The sequence below is a fragment of the Stomoxys calcitrans genome, chromosome 3, assembly GCF_963082655.1.
Source record: "Stomoxys calcitrans chromosome 3, idStoCalc2.1, whole genome shotgun sequence".
Classification (NCBI taxonomy): Eukaryota; Metazoa; Arthropoda; class Insecta; order Diptera; family Muscidae; genus Stomoxys; species Stomoxys calcitrans.
The window spans coordinates 33,343,405-33,370,192 of NC_081554.1; the positions used below are offsets into that span (position 1 = coordinate 33,343,405).

Genomic DNA, 26,788 nt, shown 5'->3' on the forward strand with positions numbered 1-26,788 from the left:
ATGCAAAATTGCAGCCAAATCGGATCAGAATTGCGCCCTTTAGCGGCTCAAGACTTCAAGATCCAAGATCGGTTTATGTGGCAGCTATACCAGGTTATGAACCCATTTGAACCATACTTAGTACAGTTGTTTGAAGTCATACCAAAAAGAACTCATACAAAATTGCAGCCAAATCGGATCAGAATTGCGCCCTCTAGCGGCTCAAGAAGTCAAGATCCAAGATCGGTTTATATGGCAGCTATATCAGATTATGAACCGATTTCAACCATATTTAGCACAGTTGTTGGAGGTCAAAATAAAACACTTCATGCTAAATTTCGGCCAAATCGGAGAGGAATTGCGCCCTCTAGAAGCCCAAGATCGATTTATATGGCAGTTATATCAGGTAATGGACCGATTTGAATCATACTTAGCACAGTTATTTGAAGTCATAATGAAACAGTAAGAAAGAGGTCAGTATAGCTTTCGGTATTATACCGGAACACAAAGGACTACGAAATCACTTATGTAAAATCGGTGCGGCAAGTGATAGCATATGTAGGGCATGCAGGAAGATGATGAGACGTTGGAGCAGTTCCTTTGACCCGGCTTTCGCGTCTAACAGATACCGGCATTTAGTTCGGGACACAATACCAGACATGAACCAACTTAGGGGCTAGGTATGGAAAACAATTAAGGATTTTATAAGCATCACGGAATATCTAACTTATATTTTCATTTTCAAGGTTACTTTGTATACTAATCTAGTCATACCGTTTGTAACACATCGAAATATTGATCTAGGACCCCATTAAGTATATATATTCTTGATCATCTCGACATTCTAAGTCGATCTAGCCATGTCCGTCCGTCCGTCTGTCGAAATCACGATAGCAGTCGAACCCATAAAGCTAGCTACTTGAAATTTTGCACAGATACTTAATATTGATGTAGGTCATTTGGGGATTGCAAATGGGCCATATCGGTTCAGATTTGGATATGTCTCCCATATGAACCGATCTCCCGATTTAAGATCGGTAGTTTTCTGTTACGACTTCCAAAAACTGTGGTAAGTACATTCCAAATCGGTCTATAATCTGATAAGCTTCCATATAAACCGATCTCTCAATTACCCTTGTTCGGTTCCTAGAAACTTTAATTTTTGCCTAGTTTGGTAGAAATTTGAGGTGGGTTCCCAAGATTCGGCACGGCTGAACTTAGCACTTCCTTCTTTGGATGTAAGTTTTTATATGGCTTCACAATTGTAGCCAGCATTAAAAGGGGAATACCACAGCTGAAATATGTTTTCCGATGTTCTCGCCAGGATTCGAACCCAGACGTTCAGTGTCATAGGCGTAACCTCTGCGTTTTGGTGGCCTCCGATCTAGACTGCCACTATAAGCCTGAAAAGTGCTTTAAAAATCGGGTTTTCATTGTTTTATCTTGGAGAAGACATTTTCTTAATCTACAGAGAAAAAATACAATATAATCGCAAAAAAAAATTTCAATTAAAAAGTTAATTGCACTTTCGAGACGAGCTCAATGATTGCAGATTTTCTTTGCAACTGGAAAAGGAAAGCCAGAGATTGTATCACACACCAAACACTATGGGACGCGTTTTGTCTTTGATTAGAAGACTTTTCAACCATATTAAGTGTGATGGCTTCAAGGGTCGTGCGTTGATATGTTGTATATGAATTGTATTAATTGCAATTGCAAAAACCCCTCTATGATACAATTACCACATTAACCACGCTCGACAAGTTTTTGTATAATGACCGGCATTTAAAATCGTTTTCTATAGAAAAAATTATTTGATGCAATCATTTTTTAATTGAATATGCATTTTTTTCATTACAGTCGTGATTGAAATTTTTGGCAATTTCAATTAAAAAATTAATTGATTCCATTAATTTTTTAATTGAATCTGAAAATCTTTCATTCACCAAATATAGAAATTAATTAGAATTTTCAAAAAAAATTCAATCAATTTTTTATTAAAAAATTAATTGAAAATTTCAATCGTTTTTTTAATTGGATCAATTAAAAAAATTATTTGGAAATTTCAATTATTTTAATCATTTTTTTAATTCAATATGCAATTTTTATACCCTACCACTGTGGTACAGGGTATTATAACTTTGTGCAGTTGTTTGCAACGCTTAGAAGGAGAAGATTCGATTTAGCTATGTCCGTCTGTCTGTCCATGTATTCTTGTGATCAAGTTACAGATCGCATTTATTGTCCGATTGTCATGAAATTTAGCACAAGTCTCTTTTTTAGCCCAATGACGAACGCTATTTATTTTGAACGTAATCGGTCCAGATTTAGATATCCGATATGGAATTTTATGGCTATTTTGCACGAAGTGTTCTCTTTAAAGTTTCAATACGACTGCAAAATTTCATAAAAATCGGTTTAAAGTTAGATATAGCACCCATATATATATTTTATCCGTTATGGAGTTTTAAGGCTGTAGCAGCCACAATTTTGGTCCGATCTTCAACAAATTTGGGACGGGGTGCTTTATTTGACTTCGTCATATGTGTGCAGATTTAGATACACCTCCCATGTCTTTCATCCGATTTGGACTTTAAAGGCTGTAGAAGGCACAATTTTGGCACGATTTCTACAAAATTTAGGGTAAGTTGTTTTATTTAAAATCCCATTGCGAGTGTATAGTTTCATATAAATCGGTTTAGTTTAAGATATAGCTCCCATATATATCTTCTGTCCCATATGGTCTTTTAAGGTTGTAGAAGCCACTATTTTATCTTAACAAGATGTAGGTGTTTTATTTGACGTCTTTATACGTGTGCAATATTTCATAAAATTCGGTTTAGATTTAGATATAGGTCCCCAATATATCTTTCATCCGGAGCTGTATCAGGCTAAAGACCGATTCAGACCATATTTGGCACGTATGTTGGAGGTCATGGAAGAATCTGTTGTTCAAAATTTCAGGCAAATGGGATAATAATAATTAAAATTTAAAATTTTTTCATAATTTTTTTAATTCAAATCTGATTGTCAAAACAAAAGTAATTCACATTGAAAACTCAATTGTTTTTTTACAGTTTATTAAAAAATAATGTATTATACACCTAAATGTGTGTTTGAACAGCAAGGTAGGGCTACCATTGATAAAACTGCGAAGATGATCTAGCAAGCGTTCATTATAAAAATGATAAAAAAATTTGTTTTGACATATCCATTGGAATTATTTAAAAACAACATTTCCATTACATATAAGTCTTTCGTTTCAATGAATCACATTTGTCCCTCAAAACAAATTTTCATTGGGGTTTGTTTGTATGTATGATATATGTGTAGGTATGTGTGTGTGTGGTCAAAAACATTCTCATTATTTTTAATGGTTAATATGATTTTTGTTAAGAAAGGTTGGGATCGCATTTTTTCGTGTCGTTTGTACACATTATAATAAAAACATTAATAAGCGATTTTGGCGGTTAAGCAAATACACATATTCACATATGAATGCGAGAACATGGTCATATACATATTTGGCAAAAAGACGCCTATGTTCTTTATGTTGACAATTATCAAAGGTGTGAAGAGAAATTCAGAAAAAACATATTCACATTCACAACTAGCCGAACCGAGCACGCTCTGCAGCGCCCTCTTTACGCTCTCAGAGCCAAAACAGAATGAGCTCGTTGAGCTTTGTTTTTGATCGTTGCGTTGAAAAATGCAACTACGCAAATAACATCCCACAAAAGCAACACGCAAAAGTTATGGAATTTTCATCTTTGGCGACCGAAATCGAGCGTCATTCTGTATTGCCATATGTCAAGTTGTTTTAACGCATTGCGCATTGCTTTTGTGCTATTTGTTTGCAGAGTTGCACTTTCCTACGCAACACTCCCTCTTAGGTTAGGTTAGTTAAGAGTGGCAGTCTTTTGACAGACTCACTTGGACAATTAGAAGTCCATTGTGATACCTCAGTAGCGAGAGACCAAGGCCTCTGGCAATCCGAGCACGCTACAAACTCGGCTACCGGGGCGCCCTGGCTATCTTCTTAATAGTGGCGACATTTGTGATGTTCTATGCCACGAATAGAAGTCATGTAAAAAAATAAAATATTTTTTTGACTCTTCTAATGTGGGTAAATATGTCTTAGTGTGTATTTTGAGAGTAAGGTGGCAACCCAGACACTTGACCCTTAAAATAAGCTTCGTGCTATAATCCTAAATACTTTTTATATGAGCCTCATATTACCATAGTCGGTAAAATCCTGTTTCATTTGAGCCTTATATTATCGTGATTGGACTATATATCCATTTGATATATAGTACATGCGGTGGCATGGTACCCCAAACATTTCGCCCAAAAATATGGATGTCAAATTCGTGCTCTACTCCCAAATACCTTTCATTAAAGCCCAAAATTGACATGGTTGATAAATATGTACGTTTTGGAGGGCGTTTTGGGGCTTGGGCTGCCACTCCTCCAGCTTGCTCTAAAAATAGGTATCAAATTAGTTCTTTACTTCCAAAAACTTTTTATTTGAGACTCACACAGTGATACATTCGGAAAATAAGTTTAGCTTATGAGATGCTTTGGGGCTTTCCCACAAACACTTGGCTCCTTTTCTACTCTCAAATACCTTTTATTTAAGTCCCATATTGTCATGATGGGTCATTTGGGTATTTGAGGTGATTTAAGGTTAGGTTAAGCGCTGCTTAGATACCTTACCACAAATTTTAATATAATTTTCCTAATCTACTCCCAAATCGCTTTCATTTCAGTCCCATATAGTCATGGTCGGTTAATATGCCCATTTGGGTCTTTTTTTGGGATTTGGGGATACCTCCCATTACAGGGACTACATATTTTTGCCATATTAGTAATTTACTTCTGAATACCTTTTATTCGAGTGCTATATTGACATAGACTTCTCATATGTCTGTTCGGCGCAGTTTTGCGGTTGGGGCGGCCCGCTGTGTTCTTAGACACAAATTTTTACATCATATTCGTATTTTACTCTCCATTACTTCTCATTTGAGTATCATATTGTCATAATCGGTTCACTTTTGATTTTGGGTGGCGGTTTCGGGGTAAGGGGGAGGTTGCACCCCCTGATATCGATATCGAAAAATTATATAGTCTATATTTTCTTCCAGACCAACCTGAAAATTTCGAGCAAATCGTTTCTGCCGTTTTTCGTTTTTTGAGTCTATACGGAACAAAAAACACAAGCCGAGTCCCATATATTTATAATTGGCTATATGCCCATTTGAGGCTTTTTTTTAGGGGCGGTGGGCTGACCCCCTATGCTTCGACCCGATTTTGTATGCCAGTTTTAGTTTAAGTCTACTCCCGAATACCTTTCATTTGAGCCCCTTATTGATATGAACGTTCAAATTGCCTGCTTGGAGTAGTTTTGGGGTTAGGGCGACTTCCTGGGTACTTGGACCCAATTTTCAATACCATATTCGTATTATACTCTTCAATACCTTTCATTTGATACCCATATTGTCCTTATCGGTCTACTTTTGATTTTGGGTGGTGTTTTTGGGGTTACGGAGGAGGGTCGGTCCCCTTTCGATATAAATTATAAAGCCTTTTGCTCCTAACCATTTTTGTAATCTACTGCCGAAAACCTTTCATTTCGGTTCAGCCGTTTAGACTCAAAAACGGCTAAACCGATTAACTTGAAATTTTCACAGATTGTGTAGTTTGGTCTGGAAGGAAACATAGCTTATATAATTTTTTGGTATCGGAAGGGGCGGACCCTCCCCTTTACCCCAAAAGTACTACCCAAAAATAAATGTGTACCAATCGGGACAATATGGGACTCAAATGAAAGGTATTCAGGTGTCGATTATGAATTTCATATTGAAAATTGGGTCCAAGAAAGTGGGGGGCCGCCCCAACCTCAAAACACCCTAAAATAGGTTTATTGGACGAGCATGTTAATGGGACTCAAATTAAAGGTTTTCGAGAGAAGACTACGAATAAAGTCGGAAAAAAAGGAATACGCTTTACAATTTTTTGATATCGGGAGGGGGCAGATCCTCCCCCTTTACCCCAAAAACACCTCCCAAAATCAAAAGTGGGCCGATAAAGACAATATGGGACTTAAATGAAAGCTATTGAAGAGTAGAATACTTCTAAAAGCAGACAAATTGAATGTCCATATCAATATGGGGCTCAAATGAAAGGTATTCGGGAGTAGATTACGAATCTGGCAAAATCATATCGAAATGTAGGGGGTCTCCCCACCCCCCAAAAATGTCCAAATGGGCATATGACCCATCAAAACAATATGGGACGGGGTTTGTTTGTTTGTTCCGTAGAATCAAAGATGGCCGAACCGATTTTTTTTTGGTATGTTTTTGTGGAAGGAAACATATGTTAAATAATTTTTAGATATCTGATCGGGGCGGACTTTCCCCCTAATACCAAAAACGCCACCAAAATTAAAAGTGGACTGATCGGGACAATATAGGTATCAAATGAAAGGTATTGGAGACCGGAAATCGAATATGGTATTAAAATTTGGGTCCAAGTATCCAGCGGCCCCCCCCCCCAACCCCAATACTTCTCTAAACAGATATATTCGAAGTTCATGTCAATATGGAACTCAAATGAAAAGTATTCGTCAGTAGATTACAAATATGGAATAAAAAATGAGGTCCAAGTAATGAGAGGTGGCCCCACCCCCAAATGGGCATATCAGCCGACCATGGCTTTATGGGATTCAAATGAAAGGTATTAGGGAGTAGATTACGAATATGACATTAAAATTTGCGTTTAAGTCTAGGTGGCGTTTTTCCTCCCAAATTACGTCGAATAGGTTAATTGACCCACTATGGCAATATGGGACTTAAATTAAAGGTATTTAAGAGTAGAAAACGAATTCGATAACCAATTTTGAGGCCAAGTGTTTGGGGGTACGCCCAAAAATCACCCCCTAAACTGAACTTCATTTTCGTTAGTTAGCAATATGGAGCTCAAATCAACGATAGATATCTATTTTCAGGGCAAAGTTCCGGTGGCCGCCCCAGCCCCAAAACACGATTCAAACGGTTCCTACTTACCGACCATGGCAATATGGGGCTCAAAGGGATTTACAGCTCCATATTTGAGTCGAAATGCCTCCCCTAAAAAGCACTTCTCTAAAATTAACTTAGTTAAAGCCACATGTGTACTGTACGCACAAAATTCCTGTCAAAACAGCCAAAAATTTAAGCTTCTTGGGATGGAGAAGACTAATCGGTAGATTGGTTTATATGGAAGCTATAACACATTATACACCTCTTTCAACCATACTTACCACCCATGTTGCAATTCATATCAGAACTCTTCGTACAAATTTCAGTCAAATCGAATACCAATTGCGGCTTCTTCGGTTTCAAGATCTCAAATCGGGAGGTCAGTTTCTATGGGTGCTATATTAAGTTATAGACCGATTTAACCAGATTTTGGCACGGTTGTTCGAAGCCATAACAATACACTATGTGCAAAATTTCAAATCCATACGGACTGCCACGCAATAATATGGATTTGAAATTTTGCACATAGTGTATTGTTATGGCTTCGAACAACCGTGCCAAAATCTGGTTAAATCGGTCTATAACTTAATATAGCACCCATAGAAACTGACCTCCCGATTTGAGATCTTGAAACCGAAGAAGCCGCAATACCTAACCTTATATTTCTAAACTTTTGAAACTCAGATGTATGCATTGTCATTATGATGCAGTTATGAAATCAGAAATTTTGTATATCATTGTAGTTCAGCGAAATTTCTCACCAAGAAGCTCCAACTACAAATTGGGGATACCTTTTTCCCCATCCCTAAGCCAGTGTTTACATTATTTTATTTAGTATGCAGCAAAGCCCACATTGGCATAAACCTCCCCCAATTAAAGTACAATACACTCATTTTTATGCGCAATAGTTAACTAGAAGTCATACCACTATACCGGTGTCCCCTTTCACCTTCAATAAAATCTAATAAAACCTAATGGCACCATGCTTTAAAACTCGACTGAGTATTTATACCCAATATTTGCAATATAACCGCAATTGGGTGACGTAAAATTTTCTGTATATTTCATACCAACTTCTTTATCGTATTTGCCTTGTATTGTTTATTCATAATAAAATGGAATTATTTTGCTATATAAACAATTAATTGGAAGAATATCAAACTGAGAATTGCATAGGAAACGTCAACAATTACAAAGTCTGAGGTTAATAAACTTTAATTGATGCACTTTTACAACGAAGATGACAAATTCACACAATTAAATTGAAGTATAAATAGCCATATTGTTTTTAGCCAGAAGAATTTAAAGATTATTCAGACGTTTACAATAATGGCAAACACGATGTGTAGACGTCATTTACGATTATAAGAAAGACACTCAGAAAAAGTCAACGTCTTACTGGGAAAAGCGTGATTGAGATTGGGTTATACAATTTTGCTCCCGCTCCGGCAATATTAGAACCGCTCCTTGTCACTTAAAATCCCTGCTTAAAATTCAATCAGGCTGAATCTTATATATACCCTTCGTCATGGATCGTCAACATGTTTCTGCAGTTTTCTTTATGGACAGAAACTTCGATGGAGTTGACCACTCTTGACCATACGCACTCTTGTTCCTCGTCGAATTCCCTTCATAACCCACTTGTTTAATAATATCCTTACTTCTAACACTTATCCATCTAATTGGAAGCATGCAAAATTAGATGGATAAGTACCTAAAACGGATAAAGGATATCAGCCAATTGCCATTTTATGCTATCTTTGGAAAATTTTTGAGAAAATCATTCATAAACAAATCACAGGCTATCTCAGCATGGGATCTCTACTAACTGATGTGCAGTCGGTTTTAGGGCTAACCACAGCTGCATAACACCTTTTTTAGAAGTTTCTGGCTGGGAGCAGCTGATACCATCGCGGTTTAATCGAGGCGACAATAGGAAACCTGGAAAGAAGGGAAGAGGTTTCCGATCGGATACCTGAGATGAATCTTGAGGTCACTGCTGCCAGCGGCACACTCTTGAATTAATGGAATCCAAGTATTGCCATCTGGAAGATCATGTTAGACAGAGGGTCTGGGGGTCTACATTGAGAACCCATGGACTGAGATCTGTTTTAGACTGCCTGATAATAATAGGGCCCTGCAGGCGAAGATCCGTGCGATCACGGAATGCGTGAGGTAGTATGGTGCTAAGGCGAGGACGTCGAGTGTGAAGATCTCTATGGAAAGTAAAGTTGCGATAATTGTAAGTTCACGAACAGTCATGCAATATGAGAAGGAGATTCACGCCTTCTCCAAGGATAGCACAAACCGCATCGTTTGGGTGCCGGCCCATAACGGAGTAAGAGGGAATAAAAGAGCAGAAGATTTTGCGGTGAAGGCCAGATTCACGCCTTCTCTGAGGATGACACAGTCCGCATCGTTTGGGTGCCGGGCCATAACGGAGTAAGAGGGAATAAAAGAGCAGACGATTTTGCGGTGAAGGCCAGAGGACTGCCGTCAATAAACTTGGTTAACCCGACGCAGTCCGAGTTAAGGGCGTGGGCGATAAATACGCATGCAAACCTGTGGAACAGTGAAACGGCGATCCAGATCATGAGAAGACTAGACTATTACTAAAAGGAAGTAAGAAGGAGGTCAGTATAACTATTGGTATTATAACGGGACACATAGGACTACGAGCTTACCTATTTAAAATCAGCGCGGCAAGTAATAGCATTTGTAGGGCATGCTGGGAAGATGATGAGACGTTGGAGCATTTCCTTTGTCATTGCCCGTGTCGTCAGATACCGGCACTTAGGTTGACACAGAATACCAGACATGATCCAACTTAGAAGCGTGGCATGGAAAAGATTAAGAATTTTGTAAATAGCACGGTATTCCTAACTTAGATTTTCTTGTTCTTTCTCGCACAACAAGCCGATTACTTGCTTAGGTGTATGCCTATAGTGGCATGGGGCAGACTAATATCCGCACCCTCTATTCAACCTAACCTAACCCAGAAGTTTCTGATCCTATTAGAGCGCTTATTGATGACAGCGAGGCGTATTTTCATGTTCTCCTTGATCACTCGAAAGCATTCGATACCGTTGACTACCGGGATATTTTCTTCAAACTTAGTCATTTTTATACCCTCCACCATAAGATGGGGGGTATACTAATTTCGTCATTCTGATTGTAACTACTCGAAATATTCGTCTTAGACCCCATAAAGTATATATATTCTTGATCGTCGTGAAATTTTATGTCGATCTAGTTATGTCCGTCCGTCTGTCCGTCCGTCCGTCTGTCTGTCGAAAGCACGCTAACTTCCGAAGGAGTAAAGCTAGCCGCTTGAAATTTTGCACAAATACTTCTTATTAGTGTAGGTCGGTTGGTATTGTAAATGGGCCATATCGGTCCATGTTTTGATATAGCTGCCATATAAACCGATCTAGGGTCTTGAGTTCTTGAGGCTCTAGAGTGCGCAATTCTTATCCGATTTGAATGAAATTTTGCACGACGTGTTTTGTTATGATATCCAACAACTTTGCCAAGTATGGTTCGAATCGGTCCATAACCTGATATAGCTACCATATAAACCGATCTTGGGTATTGACTTCTTGAGGCTCTAGAGTGCGCAATTCTTATCCGATTTGAATGAAATTTTGCACGACGTGTTTTGTTATGATATCCAACAACTTTGCCAAGTATGGTTCAAATCGGTCCATAACCTGATATAGCTGCCATATAAACCGATCTTGGGTCTTGACTTCTTGAGCCTCTAGAGTGCGCAATTCTTATCCGATTGGAATGAAATTTGCACGACGTGTTTCGTTATTATATCCAACAACTGTGCCAAGTATGGTTCACATCGGTCCATAACCTGATATAGCTGCCATATAAACCGATCTTGGGTCTTGACTTCTTGAGCCTCTAGAGTGCGCAATTCTTATCCAATTGGAATGAAATTTTGCACGACGTGTTTTGTTATGATATGCAACAACTGTGCCAAGTATGGTTCAAATCGGTCCATCACCTTATATAGCTGTCATATAAACCGATCTTGGGTCTTGACTTCTTGAGCCTCTAGAGTGCGCAATTCTTATCCAATTTGCGTGAAATTTTGTACGACGGATTCTCTCATGACCATTAACATACGTGTTTATTATGGTCTGAATCGGTCTATAGCCCGATACAGCTCCCATATAAATCGATCTCTCTATTTTACTTTTTGAGCCCCCAAAGGGCACAATTCTTATTCGAATTGGCTAACATTTTACACATATAATTTAATTGTGGTCCAAACCGGACCATATCCTGATATCGCTCCTTTCCTGTTGTGCCTAAGAAGAGATGCCGGGAAAAGAACTCGACGAATGCGATCCATGGTGGGGGGTATATAAGATTCGGGCCGGCCGAACTTTGCACGCTTTTACTTGTTTTAACTTATTTTTGAAATTCAGTTCACAGAAAAAATGAAATGGAGGATCGACCCGAGCCCCACCTCCCCCTGACTACGTCCCTGGCTCCCATATATATGTTCATCAGATTTTGAGAAATATTGTAGTGAAGTGCTCATTTGCTAACCCATCCTCTGGAAATTTGGCAGGATTAATTTTCTTACGACTCCTCATATTACTGGTAAATTTCACTGAAATCGGTTCAGATTTAGATGTGGCTGCCATATATGTATATCACCCGATTTTCAATTCTAGAGCCAGTGCAAGCGCATTTATTTATATTATAATTTTGCACAACTCGACAATTACCACAATACCTAAGAAGTTTCGACGAAAACGATTCAGATTTAGATATAGCTCCCATATATATATTCGTTATAATGTTGATATTTGTCAACCGAAGTTATTACAGTTTGAAAATATTTACTCGAAATTTGACACGGATTGTTTTAAAACCCATCTGAAAACATCCGTCGAGGTCATCAAAATTGGTTAAGAATTGGATAAAGCTCCCACTTTGTACTTCTAGGGTAGGTGTAGGGTATTATACAGTCGGCACCGCCCGACTTTTGCCTTTCCTTACTGGTTCGATTTTGAAATTTGTTTCAGGTCTTTTGCTCATAAAAGGCCAATTCATTTCCCATTTTGCGAAAATTTAGAATAATGGGTTGTATTAGACCCCTCTTTGTATAGACCGATTACCCGAATAAGCTTCTTCCTTAAATGATGCATTTTCAACGGATTTTATATCCGAAGTGGTAGGAGAATAAACAAGACTAAAAAAATAAAATTTTGTTTTTTTCAGTGCAGAGAGACATGCATGGTGGCACGAATTGAATTCCTACATTATCGCTATGTACAAGTCGAAAGAAGAAATTGTGGTATATAAAAAAAAAAAAAAATTCTTATCGCGTCACTTTCAATAAAGCTCGTGCTGTAGGCACTTCTGATAAGATACTTGAATTTTGCATGTTTTTGGGGGTGTGTTATAATTTATTCAAACATAAAGCGTCAATTTTTATTTCTGGTATTTTCCAAAGGCCTGTATAAAGATGTCAGTTGAAATATGCTAAATTTCTTGACATAATTTTTGGAATTATCAAATTGTGAGAATTTTTTTGCTTACAATAACACCCACCCATATTATCATAATTATGATAATATGTTGATGTCGTCGTTTATTTGTTTGTTATTTTAATTTTATACGTAAATAATGTGCTCATACAAATGTACGAATAATCGTTTTTGTTGTTTTTTTAAGTTAACACATTTTGTTTTTAGTTTTTTAACACCCAGTGCCCTATATAAGAAGAAAATGTTGAATAATAGCACTAAGTAAGAAAAACACTTTAGTCAGCAATATTGAACGTGCTTAAAAGACTATAACTCGTGACTATGTTAATTGCTTTGAAAATTACATATGTTCAAAGTTTTAACTTGTTTGATGTATTGTTATTCCTAAAACGCCCACGAACATAACAGCGAAGATACTTCTCTCATAGAAAGTTTCCTATTTTAGCTTAATGATGAGGGGCCCCCGAGCGACACATTTTAGTCGAGAAGTTTTACAAGACGGAAAACCCCTCAACTGCATTAGTGAGAGAATAACCTCCGCTGAAAATTGTTTATGATATTCTTACCCAGAGGTTAGCATGTCCGCCAATGACGCTGAACGCCTGGGTTCAAATCCTGGCGGGACCGTCAGAAAAATTTTTCAGCGGTGGTTTTCCCCTTCTAATGCTTGCAACATTTGTGAGGTACTATGCCATGTAAAACTTATCTCCAAAGAGGTGTCGCACAGCGGCACGCCGCTCGGACTCGGCTATAAAAAAGGAGGCCCCTTATCATCGAGCTTAAACTTGATATGGGAGAATTTTCCCCCTGTTCCTTAGTGGAATGTTCATGGACAAAATTTGCAATTATTCATGTGATGTGATGATGAAAACAACTCACCATTTCAAATTTCAGCGAAATCAGATAATAATTGCGGCTTTTTTGGGCTCAAGACCTTTAACAGGCAGATCGGTCTATATGACAGCTATATCTGAATATAGACCGATCTCAGTCATATTTGAGTCGGATATTGGGAAGCTATATTCATCTCACTATTAAAAATTTCAGCCAAATCGGATAATAATTGCGGCTTTTATGGGCTTAAGACCCTGTATTGGGAGATCGGTCTATATGACAGCTATATCTAAATACTGTCCGATCTGAACCATATTGAGGTGTGATGACGGAATACTTAAAACAAACGAAATTTTTCAAGTTTCAGCGAAATCGGGTTATAAATGCGGCTTTTATGAACTCAAGACCCAAAATCAGCAGATCGGTCGACATGACAGATATATCTAAATATCGCCCGACCTCAACTATATTTGAGTCGGATGTCGGGAGGCTTAATACAACTCACTGTTTGAAAATTCAGCGCAATCGGGTTATACATGCAGTTGTTATGGGCTCAAGACCCTTAATCGGCAGATTGCTCTATATGGCAGTTATATCTGAATATAGATCGATCTCAGCCATATTTGAGTTGAAGATCGGGAGGCTTCAATCAACTCACTATTTCAAATTTAAGGCCCTAATTCAGGAGATCGGTCTAAATGACAGCTATATCTTAATATGGTTCGATCTGAACCATATTTGAGTCGGATTTCAGGAGCCTTTATTCAATTCACTCTTTCCAATTTCATCGAAATCGGATCACCAATGCGCCTGTTACGGGCTTAAGACCCTAAACTTGCATATCGTCTATATGGCAGATATATGTTAATATGGTCCGATATGCGCCATATTCGGTTTGAATATCTGGGACCCTATTACAACTTCCTCTTTAAAATTTCAGCGAAATTGGACAAAAAAATCGGCTTTCACAGGCTTAAGACCCCAAATCGCCAGATGGTCTATATGGCAGCTATTTATATCCAAATATAGTCTAATTTATCCCATTCAGGAAGTTTTTCTGCGTATTCGAAAAAAAATCGAGTCTGTTGTTATATCCACCACCATAGAATGGAGGTATACTTATCTAGTCATTCTGTTTGTAACACCTCGAAATATTCTTCCAAGACCCCATAAAGTATATATATTCTTGATTCTGAATCGACCTAAGCATGGCCGCCCACCCACGATTGCAATCGAACGCGTAAAGCTAGTCGCTTGAAATTTTGCACAGATACTTAATATTAATGTAGGTCGTTGGGGATTGCAAATGGGCCATATCGGTTCAGATTTCGATATAGCTCCCATATAAACCGGTCTCTCGGTTTGACTTCTTGAGTCCCTGAATGCCGTAATTTTTGCCCGATTTCCCGATTTCCCGATTTGACTTCTTGAGTCCCTGGAAGCCGCAATCTTTGTCCGATTTTGCATGTAGGGCTCTGTTATAACTTTCAAAGACTGTGCCTAGTATGGTCCACAGCGGTCTATAACCTGATATAGCTCCCATAGAAACCGATCTCCCGATTTGAATTCTTGAGCCCTTACAAGCCGCAATTTTTGTCCAATTTGGCTGAAATTTTACATGCGGTATTCTGTTACGGCTTCCAGCAACTTTGCCTAATATGGTCCTGAATAGCTCCCATAGAAACCGATCTCCCGATTTGAATTCTTGAGCCCGGAATTTTTGTCTGATTTGAAACTTTACATACGGTATTCTGTTACGACTTCCAGCAACTTTGCCTAATATGGTCCAAATCGGTCTATAGCCTGATATAGCTCCCATATAAACCTGTCTCTCGATTATCCTTATGCAAATTTTAGCCATGAATATTAAACTAAGGAACAGGGGCAAACTTCTCACATATCTGAACGTATCTAATAAGATACATTGCGCCTATAGAGGGCGCAGTTTTCATACGATCATTTTTGTACAATGATTTCTCTCATTACATCCAACTGACTTTTTTTAGATTTGGTTTTATTCGGTCTATACGTCAATGCACAGACCGAATAAAACCAAATCTAAAAAAAAGTCAGTTGGATGTAATGAGAGAAATCATTGTTCAAAATTTTACCACAATCGGATGAAAACTGCGCCCTCTATAGGCGCAATGTATCTTATTAGATACGTTCAGTGTTGGATCGCATATTTTTGTTAAATTTTGCAAAAAACTTTACTTTGCCGATAATATCGGTAGGAATAATATCAATCGATATTCAGACAAAAAATAAAATGTCCATAATATCGATAGTGCCTTCCATATTTGTGCAGCTCTACTACAACATATCAAATTTTTTACCAAATTTTACTATGAATTTTTTTTGGTTTTATAATTTTTTTTTTATTCTAAATATTTTTTTGTGTACTCTCGTTATATTCTCAAAAGTCCTCTTTTGCTTTTCACTGGCACCACTTCCTAATAAGCAGATGGTATACAATGTTTATTGACATTGTCATTCTATACATAAACAAAAGTTTTCCTTTATTGTTCTACGCCATATTAAATATTTAAATTTCAGCTGTTATAAGGCCATGTCGATGAATATGACACAAAATAGAGCAGTCGACTTTTATACTTGGTTGAAACGGTTATCTTATAAACTTTTCTTAAGAACAATATCAGAAAAATTTGTATTTTAACAAACTTAAACTTAGTGAAATTATAAAGGGTGATTTTTTTGAGGTTAGGATTTTCATGCATTAGTATTTGACAGATCACGTGAGATTTCAGACATGGTGTCAAAGAGAAAGATGCTCAGTATGCTTTGACATTTCATCATGAATAGACTTACTAACGAGCAACGCTTGCAAATCATTGAATTTTATTACCAAAATCAGTGTTCGGTTCGAAATGTGTTCATTCACCGTAACGTTGCGTCCAACAGCATCTTTGAAAAAATACGGTCCAATGATTCCACCAGCGTACAAACCACACCAAACAGTGCATTTTTCGGGATGCATGGGCAGTTCTTGAACTGCTTCTGGTTGCTCTTCACTCCAAATGCGGCAATTTTGCTTATTTACGTAGCCATTCAACCAGAAATGAGCCTCATCGCTGAACAAAATTTGTCAAAATTTGAACACATTTCGAACCGAACACTGATTTTGGTAATAAAATTCAATGATTTGCAAGCGTTGCTCGTTAGTAAGTCTATTCATGATGAAATGTCAAAGCATACTGAGCATCTTTCTCTTTGACACCATGTCTGAAATCCCACGTGATCTGTCAAATACTAATGCATGAAAATCCTAACCTCAAAAAAATCACCCTTTACTAGGCTAAAATTTTACGGTAAAACTCTAAAACATCATAATCTTACTGTCGGTATGGATCTTCGGCACATTTAAGCTAATTCATTTATATGACTGCGCTATTGTTATTTATGTTGAAGGCAATAAGCCCTCCGAACATCAAGTTTAACTCGGGGTAATTTATCTGTATAAAGGATATATAGGAAAGTGGACTTATGTGTACCGAATTTTATTTATTTACTAAATCTATTAAGGTGAGCCCTTACAGATCTGTAATGTGTTAATACTTAAATCTAAATTTATATTTTCGAAAAGATTTCTCTTAAAGATAATAAGGCTCAATGAAAAATCTAAATAATTGCTAACTCTGTTGCTGAGAGATTAACACCTGGTTAAGACTTCATTTAAAGCATAGTTGTATATATGAAAATGTTCCTCAAAGATGCCACAGCTTCTTAATTGCCTGGGTGGAATATGAAAAGGTATTTTATACAATATAATAGTTCAGGCGAATGAATTTTACTATCAACGATATCTTCAACAAAGAGAACACCATGTCCAAGTTTCTCCCAACCAAATTATTGTGAAAGATCTGGCCATTAATCAGTGGAAACTTTTTATGTCTAATTGTTAAAATTTTACACTTGGAAAAATTAAGCCCCATATTATTTAGCAGACATCTTAGTAAGAGATATCAATGTCTTTTGGAAAAAGAATGCAATCATTTAAGTTTCGAGAATAGAAAATAGTTTTAAATCACTTGACAGACACAGACACAGGACTTGACAGAACTCACTTTCCCAAATTTCAGCGAAATCGGACAATAAATGCGCCTTTTATGGGCGCAAGACCTTAAATCGAGAGATCGGTATGTACGGCAGCTATATCCAAATCTGTACCAGTCTTGGCCAAATTGAAGAATAATGGAGAGTGGATTTTGAAGAAGATTGAAGAATAATTGAAGAATAATCGGATGATAAATGTGGCTTTTATAGGCCTAAGACCTTAAATCGGCAGATCGGTCTATTTTGGGGGCTATATCAAGATATAGTCCGATATAGCCCACCTTCGAACTTAACCTGCCTATGGACAAAAAAAAATCTGTGCAACGTTTCAGCTCAATATCTCTATTTTTAAAGACTATAGCGTGATTTCAACAGACGGACGGACGGGCATTGCTACATAGTCTTAGATTTTTGGTATTTTTGCACCGCAATTAATGGTGTTTATCAAATAGATCGCGCGGTTGCGGTGCACGGCGCCGTTCTTTGCTTGCCATAGGCCGTTTGATCCATCAGCGAACCCAAGTGTAGATTTCTAAGCGCCTCAATCTCTTGCGCTTCGTCTCTATAGTTTCGAGATGACTTCATATTCAAAAGTCTTTTCAGCAGCAGCATCTTCATTCATTCAAAGAACATAGCCTAGCCAAGGTAATCGTTATATTTTGATACGCCAAACCAATATCGGACAGCACTCATTGATATGTGAGAAGTTTGCCCCTGTTCCTGCTCACAATTCATACAATAACATTATTATACCCAACATCATAGGATGAGGGTATACTAATCTAGTCATTCCGTTTGTTACACATCGAAATATTCATCTGCGACCCCATAAAGTATATATATTCTAGATCGTCTCGACATTCTGGGTCGATCTAGCCAGATGTCGAAATCACGATAGCGGTCGGACGCGTTAAGCTAACCGCTTGAAATTTTGCTCAGATACTTCTATATAAACCGATCCCCTGATTTGACTTCGTCAGCCTCAAAGATTTGTGTTTTGACTTACAGCATCCATGCCAAGTGTGATCCGAATCGGTCCATAATCAGATATAGCCCCCATATACACCGATCCCCCGATTTGGCTTCTAGAGCCCCTAGGAGCCTCAATTTTCATCCGATTTGGTTCATATTTGGAAAAAAGACTTGTGTTATGACCTCCAGCATCAATGCTAAGTATGATGCGGTTATAAACAGATAAGTCCCTAGAAGCCTCAATTTTCATCAGATTTGTCTAAAAATTTGAACAAAGATTTGTGATATAAGGTCTAACATTCATGTCAAGTATGATCCGAATCGGTTCATAAACAGATATAGCCCCCATATAAACCGATCCCCCGATTTGACTTCTAGAGCATCCTAGAAGCTTCAATGCTAAGTATGATGCGGTTATAAACAGATGAGTCCCTAAAAGCCTCAATTTTCATCAGATTTGTCGAACAAAGACTTGTGATATGAGGTCTAACATTCATGTCAAGTATGATCCGAATCGGTTCATAAACAGATATATCCCCCATATAAACCGATCCCCCGATTTGACTTCTAGAGCATCCTAGAAGCTTCAATTTTCGTCCGATTTGGCAGAAATTTGGAACAAAGACTTGTGTTATGACTTCCAGCATCCATGCCAAGTATGATCCGAATCGGTCGATAAACAGATATAGCCCCCATATAAACCCATCCCCGGTTTTGACTTCTTGAGCCCCTAGAAGCCTCAATTTGCATCCGATTTGGCTGAAATTTGGAACAAAGACTAATGATATGACTTCCAAAATCCATGCCAAGTACGATCCTAGTCGGTCCATAAATAGATATAGCCTCCATATAAACCGATCCCTCGATTCGACTTCTAGAGCCCCTAGAAGCCTGAATTTTCATCCGACTTGGCAGAAATATTAAACATAGACTTATATTATGACTTCCAACATTCATGCCAAGTATGGTTCGAATCGGTCTATTAACAAATATAGCCCCCATATAAACCGTCCACGGGTTTTGGCTTCTTGAAGTCTAGAAGCCTAAATTTTCACCTGTTCGGTTGAAATTTGACCCTTAAACCTATATTATGACTTATTTTTATCCGAATTGGTCATTATGGTGAAACTTCAATCAATTTCTAGAGACGGGTTTCTACCGGGTAAATACCCAACGCTTGGATATTTATTGGGTTAATACCAGGGAAGGAAAAGTAAGTACTATAGTACTTTTTTCAGTACTTTTTCGACCCATGGAGTACCACAGTAACCTCGCGACAGATTTATTAGTAAGCCAATAAATATTTTTTTGGGGTATTATAATTTTGCAAATATCTTGAGTCTAAAAACATTTTCCAAACAATTTTTGATGGTTTCATATTCTTGTTATATAAACCTGACCTTCTGATTTCATAAAATCGGATTTTAGTTATATATAACCGCTATATGGACCGATCTCCAGACTTAAAGTCCTGAGGCGATAGATTGGTAATTTTTCATCCGATTTCAATAGAATTTGGCACAGCGAGTTCTGGTAGACACCTACCCATTTCTGTGATGTGTGGTTTAGATCGGACTATTTTTGAATATAGCTGCCCTATAGGGTATTGAGGTTTTGGCTTCTTGAAGTCTAGAAGCCTAAATTTTCACCTGTTCGGTTGAAATTTGACCCTTAAACCTATATTATGACTTATTTTTATCCGAATTGGTCATTATGGTGAAACTTCAATCAATTTCTAGAGACGGGTTTCTACCGGGTAAATACCCAACGCTTGGATATTTATTGGGTTAATACCAGGGAAGGAAAAGTAAGTACTATAGTACTTTTTTCAGTACTTTTTCGACCCATGGAGTACCACAGTAACCTCGCGACAGATTTATTAGTAAGCCAATAAATATTTTTTTGGGGTATTATAATTTTGCAAATATCTTGAGTCTAAAAACATTTTCCAAACAATTTTTGATGGTTTCATATTCTTGTTATATAAACCTGACCTTCTGATTTCATAAAATCGGATTTTAGTTATATATAACCGCTATATGGACCGATCTCCAGACTTAAAGTCCTGAGGCGATAGATTGCTAATTTTTCATCCGATTTCAATAGAATTTGGCACAGCGAGTTCTGGTAGACACCTACCCATTTCTGTGATGTGTGGTTTAGATCGGACTATTTTTGAATATAGCTGCCCTATAGGGTATTGAGGGCAGAAAAGTTCCATTTATTACCCGAATTCGATGAAATTTGGCACAGCGTGTTCTGGTAGATCCCTTCTCATTCCTGTCAAATGAAGTCCAGATCGGGCCATATTTAGATATAGCTGCCATAAAGACCGATCTCCCTATATTGTGTAATGAGCCTATAAAAGGAGAATTTTTTATCCTATATCGATGAAATTTGGCACAGCGAGTTCTCGCGTATGCAATCCTCAACGACCTACATCAAAAAGAAGTGCATATCAGAGAAAAAGTATCAAGGGGATACCTTAATTCGTTGCTGTGTCGATGAGTATTAGGGGTAGTTGTCGAGTGGTATAATACAATTTTATTTATTGCATACAAATACTGGTCATTAGTTAAAACTAATAGAATCTCCTATTATAGTCAGGATAACGGCCATATAACACCGTCCCTTGTCGATGAAGAAATCCATTGGGTCAATTCGGTACGAACAACCGGCTGTCGTGGGATTGAACATCGTCTGTTTTCATGTTGTTGTTATGCAGTTGGCACATCTCTTTACAAAAGTGAGCGATAAATCCAACAACTTAGCCGTTTCTGAAGTTTTTTGAGCAAGTGCGCACATTCTCTACTTTACTACATTGTTAGTGGTAGCTACTCTAGGTGACACCACGACAAGATCAATGACTATAGTTTAGATAAAGATGCTTTAGAATAGGTCTGCATTTTTGAATTTTCGAGATCAATCCCAAATTTTTTGCATTCTACATTTCCTATTCTCTCTATTCTGTTGTTAAAAAATCAATTATAGGGCATTTTCACATGAATTATTCAATGTTTTCTAGTTTACTCTTATCTCCAGCATTTTCCTTTGAAATCATTGCCAAAATTATTATCATTTTCTTGCAAATCAATGCTAATAATTAACAATATTTATCAAGACTCGTTCCACTTGTAATTTTTATTGTTAACCTCGTTTGTTTTGAGTTGATATAAATGAATTGTTTTTAAATAAACTCATTATAATACTGAAAACACTGCGTGTGATGGTTATAACCCAAACATGCTCATGACTTATCTGAATCAGACATGGTACGTATCTACCACAAGAGTGCCGCTAGTCGAATAACACATACTACATTTCACTGACGTGGCCCATCGAGAACGTAACTCCCCACGATCATAGCACCAGCAACTCTACCTGTTGCCCAATAGCAGTACAAAATCAAGCAATGCGACGTCAATACCCCGTATAGACAAACGTTTTCGTTTTTAATTTTCTTTCGTTGTTGATTATTTTTGTTTACGCCTTTGCAATTATTAGAACAAAAAAAAAGAGTTTTCTTTTTGGAGTTTTCGACAACACAACAGACGGTGAAAAATGCTTCTACAAGTACTGAGTAACTTTATAAGTGGCGAATTTAAGAAGATCAGAACAAATTTGACCATGTTTTTGATTTTCTTTTGGATCATATGGTTCTCACAGATTTTAGCCATTTCAACAATGTTCATGAGGTAGGTATCAATTAACACCAGCCCAAATATTCAATGCAATTCAATCTATTTGTTGTTGCTGTTTGTTTTTTCTATTTCGTTTTAAATAAATATTTGTTAGCTCATTAATCTGTTTATATTTATTGACTTTATTAATAATTTGTGTGATGATTTTTCATTTTATTTCCAGTCTGCCTGATATCACGGATATTCCCACTGTCACCATTGCCGAGTTGCCTTTGGAAATTCTACAACCATCGCAGAATTCCTTGGATCCGGTAATTATTGGCGGGGAAGTTGCTGAGAGCAGCAGCCGCGATGAACGTGCGGTTAATCGTACGTTGGATATTGAAGTAGATAATGAAGGTGACATTCAAAAAGGTGAGTTAGAAATAAATGTGATGAATCAAAATACAAATTTCCCCACGAACATCCCATAAAAGAACAGGGGGCAAGCTTATATTTGATCATTATGCTGTCCGGTGCAAGCTCAATGATAAGGGAGCTCCCCCAAATCTCGGCTCAACACCTTACAAATGTAGTCATCATAAAGAGGGGATAAACACCGCTGAAAATGTTTCTCATGTTTTCACCAGAATTCGAAAGCAGGCGTTTCGCGTCATAGGCTACATGCTGGGGTGTATCCTTCCTCTTGTCCAAATTTATAAAAATGCCATATCTCAGAGATAGATGCAGCGATATGAGCAAATGTTTGTACAATGTGTGCTCAAGAAACGATGGGGCCCTCCCATATCCCAAAATCCCCCGGGTGAACAAGCATTATGAGAATCAAGGGGAAGTTATTTGAAAGCAGAGTGCCTGTATGAGATTCATACTTTAGCTCAAGTATCTTGAGGTCATGCCTATTCTACGAGTTGACTGATCGATTAATAGTTTGGTTCAAATGTCTGGGGGGTCGTTCCGATTGTACGAGTTGACTTATTGACTCATCCAGACAATATGGGTTGAAACGAAAACTATTTGGGCAAATCAAAAACTGGTTGCATATGCCAGGGAGACACCCCCCACAAGACCCCCAAAAACGGGCATGTTGACTTATTGGGCCAATATTGGACTCTAATTAAAGGTAACTGTCATCATAGTACGAATCTGTTACTTATATTTGCGGACAAGTTTTTTCGTGTTACTTGGAGTCCCACGATATTTTGGAGTAGAGGCTGGCTATCCAATATGTAATTTAATCAGGGCAATAATTAGGTCATATGAAAGTACAATTTTACTGGGGCAGACCCTCCTCCGACCAAATTTCTAAAAATGCCATATCTTGGAGTTGCATGCAACGATTTAAGCGCAGTTTAATAAAATATGTCCCCTTACAGTAAAACAGTAAAGCATTCCACACCCAGTCCGAGTTAAGGGAGTGGGCGACGTGTGGAACAGCGAAACGGTTGGAAGGACGGTCAAAATCCTATGGGGGGATCCAGATCGTAAGATGGCGATGAGAGGCGATAAGAATCGGATGAAAAATTATCCTTTTGTGGGCTCAATACTCTACATCGGGAGATCGGTCTACATGACAACTCTTGGATTGCCCAAAAAGTAATTGCGGATTTTTTATATAGTCGGCGTTGACAAATTTTTACACAGCTTGTGACTCTGTAATTGCATTCTTTCTTCTGTCAGTTATCAGCTGTTACTTTTAGCTTGCTTTAGAAAAAAAGTGTAAAAAAAGTATATTCAATTAAAGTTCATTCTAAGTTTTATTAAAAATGGATTTACTTTTTTTTAAAAAATCCGCAATTACTTTTTGGGCAACCCAATATATTCAAATACGTTCCGATCTGGACGACATTCAACAAAAAGTTGTAAAGACGAACCAAAGCTCGTTGTTTCAAATTTCATCCAAATCGAGTGATTGGCAGCTATATCCAAATATGGTCCGATCTGGACGACATTCAACAAAAAGGTCTAAAGACGATCCAAAACTGATTGTTTCAAATTTCATTCAAATCGGATGAAAAATGCTCCTTTTATTGCCTTAATACTCTATATCGGGAGATCGGTCCATATAGCAGCTATATCCAAATATGGTCCGATCTCGACCACATTCGACAGGTTTGGGTAGGGATCCACCAGAACACACCAAATTTCATCAAATTCGGGTATTAAATGGTAATTACCAAATTATTGCCTCCAGACTTTAAGTCTGGAGATCGATCTATATACCAGCTATATAAAAATATAATCCGACTTTATGAGATCAGAAGGTCAGGTTTATATACAAAGAATACGAAATCATCAAAAATTGTTTGGAATTTTTTTTTTTATACCCAAGATATCTGCAAGATTATAAATACTCACAAAAAAGGTATTTATTGGGTATTTTGCAAATGCAAATTTTTGTCTATGAATATTTCACTAGGGAACAGGGGCAAACTTCTCACATATCAAGAAGTGCAGTCCGATTCACGTTTTTAAGCTCAATGATAGGGAGCCTCCTTTATATAGCCGAGCCCGAACGGCGTGCCGCAGTGCGACACCTCTTTGGAGAGAAGTTTTACATGGCATAGTACCTCACAAATGTTGCCAGCATTTTTTGTTTTTTCTAATGGTCTCGCCAGGATTCGAACCCAGGCGTTCAGCGTCATAGGTGGACATGCTAACCTCTGCGCTACGGAGGCCTCCATTTATATTTATTGGGTATTTACCCAATAAAAACCCAAGCGCTGGGTATTTACCCGGTAGAAACCCACCTCTAGGCATGTGGGGAACATGAGACGTTGGAGCATTTCCTACCCTACGGGAAATGTGTAGACAATTGCCCAAAATATACCGGTCTAAACTACAGAATAAGTTACGTGTCACAGGACATATCCTACAGGAAATGAAAAGTTTCAATTGTCATAACCCTACGGGATTTGTATAGTCAATTGTTCCAAATATACCGGTTCTAAACTGGAGACTGTCATAATAATTCAATTATGGTCCGAATCGGACCATAACTTGATATAGCACCAATAGCATAGCAATTCTTTTCTTTTATCCTTTGTTTGGCTAAAATGAGATACCGGGAAAAGACTCAACAGATGCGATCCATTACGGCCGGGCCGAATCTTATATACCCTTAATTAATCCTTAAATTTGCGCCTTATTATTAAAGACAAAAGTCTAAAGTGAAGGTCAAAATATCATTGAAAGTTTGGAAATTGACCTTGGGCAAGACAACGTTAAACCGTAGTTAAATGTTTATTTTTTTTGGGTAAAAATGCCAAGAATTTTTCAAAAAATTATTGGTCAGTCTACTATGAAGTAAAACAAGAATCTATCAGCGATCAAAATTTTCAACGGATGATCATGCCAGTTAGTAAATAGGAAATAAAATTTAAAAATAGCAACTTTATTTTAGAAGGAGGCCATCGTAGCGCAGAGGTTACCATGTCAGCCTATGACGGTGAACGCTTAGAACATCAGAAAAAATTTTTTTCAGCGGTAGCAATGCTGGCAACATTTGTGAGGTACTATGCCATGTAAAAACTTCTCTGCAAAGAGGTGTCGCGCTGTGGCACGCCGTTCGGACTCGACAAAAAAATGGTGGCACTTTATCATTGAGCTTAAAGTTGAATCGGATTACACTCATTGATATATGAGAAGTTTCTCTGTTCCTTAGTTGACAATTTGTTACTTTCATCTTTATTTTAAAGTTTTGTTTCTTTGACTCGTTTTCATTGCTCCAATCCTAAGAATAAGGAAAAAATTTAAATTAAGGGCCAACTTTATTTTCCGTGTGGGTTCCAATTAAAGGTGTTTGGGGTAGTGTACATTGCGAATCCTTTTTTTATAAACAAAATAACGCCGTTTGGACTTGGCTATAATAAAGAGGCCCCTTTTCATTGAGCTTAAATTTAATCCAGACACAACTCATTGATAAGTGAGAAGTTTGACCCTATTCCTAAACGGAATTTTCATGGGCAGATTTGCATTTTATAAACTTTATCACAGGATAAGAATACACTTACTTCGCCACCCATCGAAATATTGGTCTAAGACCCCATAAAGTATGCATATATATTCTTAATCGTCATGACATTTTAAGTTTATCTTGCCATGCCCGTCCTTTCATGTGGGGATAGAATAATGGCGATAAAGTATTTGTTAGATGACCAATCGTTGTGTATATAGATTATGGCTATTTTGTATGTAGAGAAAATTTCATTGAAATTTTATCTTAAGAGAACATTTTATTAAAATTTTAATTTTAGAGAAAATTGCCTTACAATTTTGTCTCCAGAGAAAAATTTCATGGAAATATTGATTAAAGAAAAATTGTATAGAAGTAAAAAGAAAATTGGAAAATTTTCATTGAAATTAGAAAAACTGCATTAAAATTAGAAAAATTTCATTGAAATTAGAAAATTTTCATTGAAATTAGAAATATTTCATTGAAATTAGGAAAAAATTCATTGAAATTAGAAATATTTTATTGAAATTAGAAATATTTCATTGAAATTAGAAAATTTTAATAGAAATTAGAAAAATTTCATTAAAATTAGAAAAATTTCATTGAAATTAGAAAAATTTCATTGAAATTAGAAAAATCTCATTGAAATTAGAAAAATTTCATTGAAATTAGAAAAATTTCATTGAAATTAGGAAATATTTCATTGAAATTAAGAAAAAAAATTAGTTGAAAAGTTTTTATTAGGAAAATTTTTATTAAAATAGTAAAGCTTCATGAAATTAAAAAAAATTCGCTGAACAATTT

At 37.2% G+C, this 26,788-nt stretch overlaps 1 protein-coding gene across 3 annotated transcripts in view; it reads left to right on the plus strand.

Moving 5' to 3' along the window:
- LOC106091673 (SUN domain-containing ossification factor) overlaps positions 1-26,788 on the plus strand; it is a 148,086-nt gene that overhangs the window by 97,944 nt on the left and 23,354 nt on the right. For 2 of the 3 annotated variants that reach the window (XM_013258279.2, XM_013258280.2), the window contains exon 3: positions 22,256-22,446. In XM_013258279.2, the coding sequence (XP_013113733.2) occupies positions 22,256-22,446 (191 nt within the window). Of the gene's footprint in view, positions 1-21,698; positions 22,087-22,255; positions 22,447-26,788 lie in introns of those variants that run through there. The other variant, XM_013258281.2, reaches the window with a different exon arrangement.